This window comes from Amblyraja radiata, chromosome 1 (genome assembly GCF_010909765.2).
Source record: "Amblyraja radiata isolate CabotCenter1 chromosome 1, sAmbRad1.1.pri, whole genome shotgun sequence".
Classification (NCBI taxonomy): Eukaryota; Metazoa; Chordata; class Chondrichthyes; order Rajiformes; family Rajidae; genus Amblyraja; species Amblyraja radiata.
The window spans coordinates 79,391,602-79,404,229 of NC_045956.1; the positions used below are offsets into that span (position 1 = coordinate 79,391,602).

The 12,628-nt window shown below is 43.3% G+C and overlaps 1 protein-coding gene across 2 annotated transcripts; it reads right to left on the bottom strand.

The window, feature by feature from the left end:
• Positions 1-4,604: 4,604 nt before the first annotated feature.
• hs3st1 (heparan sulfate-glucosamine 3-sulfotransferase 1) lies at positions 4,605-12,416 on the bottom strand. Of its 2 annotated transcripts, none has more exons than XM_033025573.1 (2): positions 12,074-12,416; positions 4,605-9,290 (listed from the first exon to the last, which is right to left on the bottom strand). In XM_033025573.1, exon 2 carries the CDS (start codon positions 9,170-9,172, stop codon positions 8,249-8,251), a length of 924 nt encoding a protein of 307 aa, XP_032881464.1. In that variant the 5' UTR covers positions 9,173-9,290; positions 12,074-12,416; the 3' UTR covers positions 4,605-8,248. The 2 variants fall into 2 exon arrangements, with proteins under 2 accessions (XP_032881464.1, XP_032881454.1); XM_033025563.1 differs by lacking the exon at positions 12,074-12,416 and adding an exon at positions 10,332-11,324 and having other exon boundaries at positions 7,055-9,290.
• Positions 12,417-12,628: the final 212 nt, after the last annotated feature.

Below are 12,628 nucleotides of genomic sequence, written 5' to 3' on the forward strand. Positions count from 1 at the left end.
GGAACAGGGGTTCCCCTCCTCCATCATAGGTGAGGCCCTCAGGCATGTCTCCTCGGTACCCCACAGCTCCACCATTGCTCACCCTCCCCCTAGTTGCAACTGGGACAGAAAGGTCCTTACCTTTCACCCCATCAGCCGTCAGATGCAACCAATAATCCACCGACATTTTCGCCAACTCTAACGGGATCCCACAACTAATCACATCTTCCCATCTCCACCACTTTCTGCCTTCCGCAGAGACCGTTCCCTCTGCACTTCCCTCTGCACCTTCCTACCCAAACCAACACCTCCCCAGGTACCTTCCTCTTCAACCCCAGTAGATGCAACACCTGTCCCTATGCCTTCTCCCTTGACACTGTCCAGGGACCCCAACAATCCTTTCAGGGTATGCAGAGATTAAGCTAACAATTTCATTTTTCATCGTTACTTTTTTGCATATCTTTCTTTCATTTGTTCTATATCGCTCTACATCACTGTCTATATCTCTCATTTCATAGAAACATAGAAACATAGAAAATAGGTGCAGGAATAGGCCATTCGGGCCTTCGAGCCTGCACCGCCATTCAATATGATCATGGCTGATCATCCAACTCAGTATCCTGCACCTGCCTTCTCTCCATACCCCCTGATCCCTTTAGCCACAAGGGCCACATCTAACTCCCTGGTAAATATAGCCAATGAACTGGCCTCAACTACCTTCTGTGGCAGAGAGTTCCACAGATTCACCGCTCTCTGTGTAAAAAATGATTTTCCCATCTCGGTCCTAAAAGACTTCCCCCTTATCCTTAAACTGTGACCCCTTGTTCTGGACTTCCCCAACATCGGGAATAATCTTCCTGCATCTAGCCTGTCCAACCCCTTAAGAATTTTGTAAGTTTCTATAAGATCCCCCCTCAATCTTCTAAATTCTAGCGAGTACAAGCCAAGGTTATCCAGTCTTTCTTCATATGAAAGTCCTGCCATCCCAGGAATCAGTCTGGAGAACCTTCTCTGTACTCCCTCTATGGCAAGAATGTCTTTCCTCTGATTAGGATACCAAAACTGTACGCAATACTCCAGGTGTGGTCTCACCAAGACCCTGTACAACTGCAGTAGAACCTCCCTGCCCTTATACTCAAATCCTTTTGCTATGAATGCTAACATACCATTCGTTTTCTTCACTGCCTGCTGCACCTGCATGCCTATTTTCAATGACTGGTGTACCATGACACCCAGGTCTCGTTGCATCCTCCCTTTTCCTAATCGGCCACCATTCAAATAATAGTCTACTTTCCTGTTTTTGCCACCAAAGTGGATAACCTCACATTTATCCCTGACCCCCTTTCCCCTGACTAGTCGGAAGAAGGGTCTCGACCCGAATTGTCACCCATTCCTTCTTCCAGAGATACGACTGTCTCGCTGAGTTACTCCAGTATTTTGTGTCTATCTTTGGTGTAAATCAGCATCTGCAGTTCCTTCCTAGACATAGAAAGAATGTTGTTAAGCTGCAAAGAGTGCAGAGAAGATTTACAAGGATATTGCTAGGATTCAAGTCCTGATCTATAGGGAGAGATTGGGCAGACTAGGACTTTATTCCTTGGAGCACAAGAGGCTAGGTGATGATCTTATAGAGTTGTACGAGATCATGAGAGGAATAGATAGGGTGAATGCACAGAATACTTTACCTGGATTAGGGGAATCAAGACCAGAGGACATAGATTTAGGTGAGAGGGAAAAGATTTAACAGGAACCTGAGGGGCAACTTTTTCACCCAGAGGGTGGTGGATATGTGGAAAGAGGTAGTTGAGGCAGGTACTATAAGGACATTTAAAAGACCTTTGGCAGGTATATGGACAGGAAAGGTTTAAAGAGAGATGGACCAAATGTGGGCAGGTGGGACTAGTGTGGATGAGGCATCTTGGTCAGCATGGGCAAGTTTGGCCAAAGCATCTGTTTCCATGCTGTATGTCTATATGACTCTAGCACTCTCTAGATATTTCCATTGCCAATTGCTGACATCACAAGACCATCTCAATTTTTATTTTGTTTTACTCACTCTGGCCATTTAATTTTCAGTGTCCATCCTCTCTGAGCCAACTTGGAATTGGTATCGAACTTGCTGACAAGAATGTCACAATGGCCATTTTTATGAATTGATGCAACGCATCCTCACCCACCTGCGTAAGGACATGCCACTACTACCCCTATGTGGTCATTCGAACTTTTACTCCGACCTTGAATAGTCTACTTCTATTGCCTTCCCAGATTCACAAACAGGAACATTTCTATAATTTTAATCTGCCTCCTGGTCTCAAGGAGTTAATTCTTCCTAACTTAATTCTATTTCTTCTCCATGCATCTATTTCAGTGATCCTTCCAATGTCATCTGCTGCTTTAACAATTTCTTAACCTTGCGTTCACACAACTCTGACTCTTTGCTTCTTCACCTCTTTCTCCATATTTGACCATTGATCGATGATTGATCAGTTTCCACTCTGAGCCCACAAACTCCCCACCTACCTTCACTAAACTTCATATTCTGCCTATTGTAAGCACTCAATTTCATTCTGCCAGATTGAATCTATCTGATAATAATTTTTCCTCAAGCTTCTATTGATTTTATTTTGAATAAAAGACTGACCTTCACTGTGGTGGACTGCATCCCTGGATATATGTTCCGCACTTCTTGTCAGGTTCTTCAAAGAACTACAATATGGATCCTCCTGTCCTCACCTTCCATTCCACCAGAATTCACCTTCTTCAGATTTTCATCTACAGTATTTCTGCCACATCCAGTGGATTAATCCCCCCAAATATCTTCAACATCTTTCCCTTCCAGGATTATATTTAAAAAAAACATTTCCTTGGACCCAAGTAGGACCATGCCTCACCCTCTCAGTCTCAACTTCCTTTCCTGTTCTTGTGACAAATTTCCATGCACAGCAGATACAACAGATGACCTTTTAGCTCCTGACAATTTTGCATCAAAGACCTCTTTCAGCTGCCTGCTCATAAGGAGGCAAATGCAGATTGGCCGATGACACATGAAACATCTCCATTCACTCCATTCACAACCACGACTGCTCACTTTAATTTTCCACTCCATTCGCCCTCTGACCTCTGTACCCTCAGCCTCTCACACTGTTGCTTGACTTAAGCCTGAGGAACAATGTAGTCTCCTGGGCAGAAGGTCACCCAGTCATGCCACGGCCATGCCCGACATCAAGCCTGGCTCACCTGCTGCAGGAACTGATAACCTGCCCACAGAGGGAAGCTGCCGAGTCTGGCCCCTGCTCACCCCGTGGAACAGAGAGAAGGAAATTGGAGTCGGACAGAGAGAGGACTGGTAAGCTGACCGGTTGTGGGAGGCAGTGCAGTGCCTCGACGGTGAAGTAGGCAGCTGGATGGCCTGCAGCAGCCTGGGGCTTAGTTGGACAGGGTGCCACTTCAAGTGGCCTAGCATATGGACCGGACACACCCTGCAGCAATACAGAATGATGGAGCAGCGATGGAGGACGCCAATGGCCACGCTTGGTCAGGTCAACCCTTGCAACACTGCCATGACAAGGGGCCTTCATGGTCAGATTAAGAGCTTTACACTTATAAAAACTAGGACTTAAAAATGATGCCAAATCTGGCGACTTTATACTGCCTCAGTTTACTACTACTACTGTACACTTATACTATATAACTGAGATACATATCTAAGATGTATCTAGGAGCTTATGTATAGTGATACTTGCACTGAACTGTATACGGAAATTATTTTCACTGCACCTCAGTATATGACAAATAAAGTAACATTGAACCATTGACTCTGTTAATACTGCTGAGATTAATTTGATGCTGCTATTCCCCGACACCACCTCTGGACCTGTGTTGTGTTTTTACTGATGCTACCACAACACTTTTTTGCACGACACCATCTGTTATGTGCTGTAATCACACTTGCTTTTTATCCATTTACAGCCTTCCCCTTTGGCTTAGTCATTTTGAACTACTGAACTTGTGCTGAATTACTATCTACCTCTTTGCTGACCCTCGAACTGTCATTTGCTGGCTTTACCTTGCACAAAACGTTATTCCCATATCATGTATCTCTAGAGATACACTGTGAATGGATCAACTGTAATCATCTATATATTGTCTTTCTGCTGACTGGTCAGCACGCAACAAAAGCTGTTCACTGTACCTCAGTGTACGTGACAATAAACTGAACTGATTCTGATCTCCTGCCCTTTTATTTGGTTGAATCTTAGAGTCATAGATTCACACAGCACAGAAACAGATCCCTCAGCCCAACATGTCCATGCTGACCAAGATGCCGCATCTAAGCTCGTCCCATTTCCCCGCTTTTGGCCCATATCACTTTAAGCTTTTTTTTATCCATGCACCTGTCCAAGTGTCTTTTAAATGCTGTTAAATCTTCTTTTGTCTCTAAATTTCTCCAGGTCTAAGAAAAGATCTTTGCTAAATAAATTTCTCATGAGAAAGGTATTTCTATCACCACGGATGCTCTCTGGCCTATTGTGTCGTTTCGCACTTCTATGGCACCATTCGAGACGTAAAATGTCTAAATACACTAATACAATGGGAATGAGTCTTTAATTGACAAACAAACATTAAAATGTTAAAAGGACTTTTAATAACTGCAATGCTGATTGAATGGAACACATTGTAATTTGCATATTTGCACAGCTCTATCCAAAATACTTAAACTACAAAGCATCACTTTATTACACCATGCTTATACAAATATAAAAAATGCAACTGATTAAAAATTATTTTCCTTCGGCAAACTGCCAGAATGCATTGTCAGTATTTCTTAGAATATAATGTGCTTTACAGGAAAGTGGATTTTTAAATATTCCTGATCAAGGGAGTTAGGCTTCAATTTATTGCTTTTCAATAATTGTATGAGTGACTCCGTGATTTAACAGCAATAAAAATAAGCTGATACCAGTAATAATGTGAAGTACTTAGTTACAGTAGACCCTACCGATTAAGAACATATATCAAATGATCTTCTAATGATTTGACTCAGTGATGTGTGACTAAGCTCCTTATTAGATTTACTTGGGATATTAGAGATACCCCAATTTTATATGAACCATTGGAGATTATAAATTATATTACAGATGGACTAAGAAGGATATATTTAGAAGCAATTTTCTACTCCCTGAGTTAAGAATATAATAATAGGTTGAAATGGTCTTCCGAGATCTAATTAAACGGTGACATGAGTAGATGTAGCATCAAATCTCTGACAAGTCTGTGAGCATAGTCGTTGAGTTGCCAGATTGTATTGATCTGAATATAAATTTAAATCACAGCATACCAGTTAGAGAATTAAAAATTAAATCATTAAATAAGTCAGCAATTAAAAAGCTGTGTCTCTCGTATTAAAAACTTACATCAGTGATGGTGATTGTGAAGCTACTGGATCATTGTATAAAATACAGATGCAACAATATATCCGGGAAGGAAATCTGCCACCCCTCCCTCGTCTGGTGCATGTGTGACTCCAGGCACACCGCATTGTGGTTGTACATGAAATGAGCTAGGAAGGCACTGAATTTGTGGGCCATTTGGGATGGGCGCAATACCAGCCTCAACAGTAACATCATCTCCCTGTGACTAGATCACATACAACTTTATATTTATGTACTGTATAAAGATGCAAATGGAAAGCAAAAAGAAACATTATCATTGAAGAATGTTTGATGTGAGCCTGCATAGATAGAAGTACAAATTTAGTCACTATAAATCATTTGGACAAATACAACCGCATACAGATGTTTAGGTTGTCAGGGGTTATGGGGAGAAGGCAGGAGAATGGGGTTAAGAGGGAGAGATAGATCAGCCATGATTGAATGGCAGTAGACTTGATGGGTCGAATGGCCTAATTCTGTTCCTATCACTTATGCCCTCATGTTTATTGATAGGCCTTGATAAAATAAATCATAACTGTTGATGTTTGTACAGTATCTACTTTGAAAACAAGAACATGGTTATCTGTCTCTTTCTTAAAGTGAACACGTTAGTGGACTAGTTTTTTTCTTGTTCACAAATGTTACAGCAGAGGCTGGTTACAGGTAGGTCAGAGGAGGTTGCTGCTGAGGACTTTGTGTACCAGAGTACATTCAGAAGACCACAGGATGTTTATGAATTATTTAGTTCCAGATTGAAACAAAATCTCAAATGTTTCGTTGCATTGGGATACAGCCCACTTACTTAAAATCACTGCCTTCCTGTTGTGAGGAGCTAGGTGCACTTCCTTATTCTGGAGCTATTTGGTACATTTGCCGACCAGCAATCACCCCGTACACGAGCATTATCCTACACACTAGGGCCAATTTACATTTTATCTAAGCCAATTAACATATAAACCTGTACATGTGGGACTGTGAGAGGAAACCAGAGCATCCAGAAAAATCCCATGCCGTCACAGGGAGAATGTACAAACTCCATATAGACAGCACCCATGGTCAGGATCGAACCCGGATCTCTGGTGCTGTGAGGCAGCATCTCTAACGCCCTACATTAAATATTTAAGGCAATATTTAAGGAACCTGGCTAAAATGAAGTTTGATGATCTGACCCATTTTGTCCCCACAATATTGAGTGTTTCTGATTAGCATCCTTCCTCTCTTCACTATCAGTTTAGCTTCCATTCTCAAGCCCTCTCAAGTTCCTGTTGTTATAGAGGTGAATATGTTACATTCGGGGAGGTGTAAGGGTTTGTCTGAGGAAGGGGAGATGGAAGGTACTTGTCTAAAGTTTAGCTGTGTCCTGAAGTGGAGGTAGTATTCACATTGGGTAAGATGGAAGTTGTTAACTAAATAGGAAGAATATATTAATGTTAAAAATCTTGGAAGTAGGCAAGGATCAGTGCAGGGGGTAGTGGATTCTACTTCAGCATTTCATAAAAGCAACTGTTTAATTAAAGCAACATAGCATTGAAGTGAACACAATTCATAATTAATGGTAATTATGATTTAACTCAATTCTAATTGAAAGTGATTTGGGAAAAATAATTGGCCTAAATAAATAACATAAATAAATATGAGATATCCATGTAACAAACACTGCTGCTTTATTTCATAACGTAAGGTCTAGTTACAATATTAGCAGAAAAATCCGTAGTTTACAAAAACTGACAGTATCCAAAAACAAGATAGCATGAATATTCAAATACAAAACTTTCATATATTTATCCTCTTCCTGTGGAAAATAAATAAAAAATAAAATAAAATGGAAACACTGTGGGGACTAATAGCAAATATATAAATGGCGCTCTCAGTTTATTGATATACTTGTCACACTCTTGCCATCGGAAAAGGTTATTGTCCAGTTGTAGGAAGTGCTTAATGCCACAAACAATAGCAGCAATTGTGCAAAACTTTGTGAATAACATAATTCAATCAAATATTGCACTCTTTGGGGATACAGGTATACTTGGAAAGTATAAACATGGACTATATATATTTATATTTATGGTATTATAATATCACACAGCATGGTTGGGACTTGTTTTCATGAACATAGAAATTAGGCATAGGAGAAGGCCCATCAGCACATCAAGCCTGCTGACTATTTGGGTCTGAAGAAGGGTTCCCGACCCAAAGTATCACCTATTACTTTTCTCAAGAGATGCTGCCTGACCCGCTGAGTTAAGCCAACGTTTTGTGTCTATCTGCCGATCATTAATATGGTCATGCCACATCTATCCTGGACCATCTCCTCTTCTGTGCCAGTTCCCTGTAGCCATCAATGTTCCCTAAATGACCATCCTCCAATGTTGTAACTATGTTCCCAGGTTTGACAGGTCCACATAAGTGCAAACATCTCCACATCTATCCTGTCACATACCCCTCCAGGATCTTATATGTTGCACTAAGATCACCCCGTGCTCTCGAAAACACCGAAGAATATAGATCTATATATTTTTTCTCACTAAATTAAGAACCAATTATACTGAATTGATCATCCTTACCCCAACTTTTACTAAACATATTGGTATCTCTGCTAAGAGTTCTGTTAGACAACTGAGAAAGCAAAAGGTAACTCACGTTGGAATCTGGAGCATAGTTGCCACAATGTAGAAAAATATAGCTAGCTCTGAATGAAGATCGACATACTTACATGTATATTTACTTATTCTAAGGAAACCCACTTAAATTACCATTCCAGTATAATTTTGTACATTATATATAATTCATTTTAGAAAAAAAGAGAGCGCTCAGCTGGAACCTGCGCACACATTAATTCAGTGCCAATCGAATGTCCTGCCAACCAAATCGAAGAATTTCTTATTGGGTTCAGTGAAGAAGGCGTGCAACTTATTGAGCACAACGGGGTCTACTTGCGGGTGGGGTCTCCCTTTCGACTCGTGCAAGCACTTCTCCTTCTCCCTGTCTCGGAGGCAGTAAAATCCTTTCGTCTTGTTGAAGTAAAAATTAGACGAATTAATCCTCGGCGAGAGCCTCAGGAACTTCTCCACTTTTTCCATTTCAGGAAAAGGGTTTCTGATCAACTTGTCGCCGTCCACAATGTGTATTTGGTTGAGGGGGAAGTATTTCAGCCAGTTTTGCATATGGGTATAATATAAGCTGCGGTCAATTGCTTTGTAGTTAACGTTGATCTGGCCATCTCTGATCAGTATCTCCTCCACCGGTCTAAACGGCTTGTGCTTTTGCATCCGGTTATGTAATACCTGAGTGTAGTCCGAAATAACCCTCTCGCTTGGATCCCGCAGGATGAGCAGGAGCCGGATGGACGAGTTCATGTTGTAGATTCTTTCAGGCACTTTGGGTGAAGTGAAATAGGCCGGTGTCTTTTCAACCGTGGTCTGGTTGGGATAAGAGAATGGCATTTGTGTGCTGTACCACTGGAGACCCTTCTGGTAATTCCCCTCGCAGTCGAAGAAATGGATCTCGCTCTGGGCAGCGGTGACCTCCGTGTGGACATTGAGCATCTCCAGCAGTGCCCGGGTGCCACCTTTCCTCACGCCTATGATCACGGTCTGGGGCAGCCGCTGAATGGTACCGTTGGGAAACACCGTCGGCTGGAAGAGGTTACGACTTTGGAACACGTTGGACTCCAGATCGCGATTAAAATCAAAAGCTGGCCTGGGAGGTACGACCGCCGGGTGGCACAGGAACAGAAAAAGCCCCAGGCACAACGTAGCCATAACGGACGACTTCAGTCTGGATTTAACACACCAGCGGAGGTAGTGAGGAGTAAGCTCCACATTGGGCTGCACAGATGCTCTTCGCAGTATTCTGGGAATCTTCTGAAGCCAATGCTCACTAAAAAGAGAAACAAATGTTGGTTTAGATGCCTCTTGGCGCTAATGGGAAATATGAACCATTTAAACAGATTAACTGTTCTAGATCGCCTGCAGGTTGCAGCAACCTCGCAACCTTAAATAAAGTAACCCGCTTGCTATTTTTTGCACAAATATGCTCACGTCCTTTACACCCTGCGTTATTTCTAACCCGCAATTTAACATCTCCGCAGGGCGGAAACAAATTGAACAGCCAAGCACGTGACTCCAAATGTAAAATGAAAGGAGAGAAATGCTGGAGATACAGCGAAATAGAAAACAGCGAGAACGCAAAACAACCCAAACAGTAAGCAAGTGGGCTCGGTCTCTAGACCCTCCCTCTGGCTCAACGACAGCTTGGCCCGGTTGGATACCGAGAGATCCCCTCCAGCCTTCTAACATTCCGTTTGCATTTCAAAGCTAAAACGATCTCAGATTTACTTGCTGAAGGAATTTATCATTAACATTTGCCTTGAATATTTACCTCGCGTTAAAATTAAGGACCAACGCGGCACAGCAACAAGGATATTGTTCAATGAAAACAAAACATTTTTAAGATGTGGGGGGTGAGGGAGGCGGATGAAGGAATAAAAGCGCCCGAGAACCAAATCTCTCACGTCTGGTTCTAATCACGTTATGTTCCTGCCAAGGAAAGATAGGTTAAAAAGAACTTGCCTATCGCATCCTCAAGATATTGCAGTCCCGCAACACATCGTCTATCGAAATATCCTTTGCATTTACATTCGCTTTACAATTAGTAAGGAAGTAATTTCCCCCGTAATTACTGTATCCGGATACTTGTTCTTTACATTGAAGGCGTATTACACGTCAAGGGGCGATAAAGGGACATCCCGGATTTAAGCACAGACAACATCTTCAGAAAGAGGCACTGTTTACTGACATTTCATTTGGGTTTTTATATTTAATAGGACCAGAAAGGGGAATTCCCAATACTGTGGTCAAGCAAGCAGAAGACATCTCGGGCAACACATCAATGTAACGGGAAAACGGACTGCTCACAAACCTCTTCAGATATTCATGCCAATTAATGTGCATCTGACTTCAGCTTTGCTGAAGTCAAGACTAGCGATCCGTTGAGAGCCCAAACCTGGAAGGCACATCATGTCACGCTGAGAGCGTCTGCTGCATGTTAAAAGCCACCGACGACAAAATGTCCATTTAGAACATAAGGGATTTCAATGTCGAGCTAATGTAGGCGGAAGGGTGACAGACGAGGCGGCCTCCTGGAGAGAAAGACTGGCGAGGTGCACATGGGACTGAAGCGTGGCGTCCTTTCGCTCGTTGGACTGGAAGTGCCCGTGACTGGTAAACAGAATGGCATCTCACGAGTGTCCTGCGATTCCTGCAGGACGGCGACGACGACTGTCAGTAACCTTGCACGTTGGTTGTTTTAAAATTAGGAGTTCAACACTAGATAATTCAAAGCAAGTCGCTAAGAGTTAATGCAGCGCAGTTTAATGGTTATTTACGAGTGAACAGTCCACTGTAATCGAGCCAGGAGTTCCGAGTGTAGCAATTCGATAACTTGACAATGCTTCAGAGAGTCTTTGTGTACAGTTGAAAAACTAGATAGTAGGGGGTTCGGTCTCAAACGCCGCTCGATACAGTAATCTGACCAAGATCAGCCACTGAGTACAGCACTTGCAACATCGACTGTAACCATATTTACAGCGCTGAAACGCCCATTGTCAGATAAAGAATGCAGCCTTGTCTTCATTTCAATGTCACATGCATTTCTGCCGTCGATAGGAGCGAGGGGACCGCTGATCCCGTCTTCTCACAGAGTGGTAATGAATGAAACTCGAAGGTGCTGGTGTAACTACTCAGCGAGTCAGGCAGCAGCATCCCTGTAGAGCAGGGACGGGCGACGTTGCGGGTCGAGACCCTTCCTTGGTGAGGACGAAGTGAGTTTCGGCTGCACCGTATCTCTGCAAGGCCATTGTGGCTATAGGCGACGGCAACTGGGCAACCCCACGCAGCCAACTCGGAGATGTGCCCTTTCGCAGCTGGAGGATGGAGAACACTTCGCACCACATCCGGCAAAAGCAAAATAGGAGGAAGTACAAAACGCATCAAGTCAAGTTAAGCTGAAGGGAAACTAAAAGGTAAAAGTCTAAATGCGCTTGCTTAATAAGATTTCAGAGGACTTTTCTTGGAGTACTGCAAACTGCAGTCGATGACCGGAATTGTGACCGCCGTTATCCACAAAAGCGATGCACAAGACCCAGTCAATCTCAGAAGCAGAGAAAAAAAATGCTGATTTCTGGACTCCACAAATATAAAAAAAGCAACCTTTTCCGAAATAGGGATAGACACCTGTAAAGTATGCAAAACACCTCTGCCGTTTATTTGTCTTTCTACTCTTGTGTCAACAGACTTGTTGAGTATTCCCAGCATTATCAGTGTTTTAAAAAGGTAATTACACGCATTCGCTCCGCTTTAATGTGTCACAAAGCCCCATGCACGCTTCAAGCGGTTAAACAAATATTGGTAAGACTCGAATTCATTAAAAAAAAGTTTTTGAAATGGATTGTTTAAAGGTTTTCAAAACTACAAACATTCTATTTTTAAGGAAATCAAGATATGGAAACCAAGCAACACTTTGCACAGCAAACTCCAAACAACTCCTGTTACCTGCTGACTTGCATTCAACAAATCGTGATACGCTCATGTATCAAAAAGAATCAAGCAAAAAAAAACACACGCCAGGGAGGCTTGAGAGATATTATTTCGCTGTAACATTACCTGTGACAGAAGTCGACTTCACTCGCCACGGTCCTAAAACCAGTCTTTCATGCCCGCTGGCAGTAAGTCGCGACCCACTCCCGATGTAATTCCCGTGCAATCGGTGTATGGTGTTGAAAGCAAGATTTAGTCTTTCTTCTGTTCTCCCTCTCGCTTCCTCTGTTCGGAGGTTGGAGCTGCGCGTTCACCTCCAAAACCCGGGCACAGCTGGGACGTACACACCGCAAGCACTCGCTGTAAAGACGGCCAAGACAGTCTGTATTAATAAGACAGGCAGCCGCGCTTGTGCTCCGCTCATTGGCGGCTCGGAGTCTCGCAGCCTGGCTGGTCCCGCCCGTGGATTCTCACCGACACTCCTCCCTTGCGTCAGTCAGTCACCCCTCCCCTCTCTAGCCCCGCTCCGGCTCACTCTCTCCCTCACCTACCCGCTCCCCGGCACCGAGTGACTTCCCTGCCGTGCACCCAGCTCCCATTGACTGGCGGCTGGCGAGCGGGAGCGGCGGGTAACTCCAGGCCGGAGCGCTGTGTTTCAAGCACAGCTTCGGGGGACACCCC

Excerpts from the sequence above, each read along its gene's own strand:
- hs3st1 (XM_033025563.1), bottom strand. The coding sequence starts at position 10,363 with ATGCACATTAATTGGCATGAATATCTGAAGAG. Across the intron at positions 9,291-10,331 it reads TGGCATGAATATCTGAAGAG|TGAGCATTGGCTTCAGAAGA; the intron begins GTTTGTGAGCAG and ends TTCTCTTTTTAG.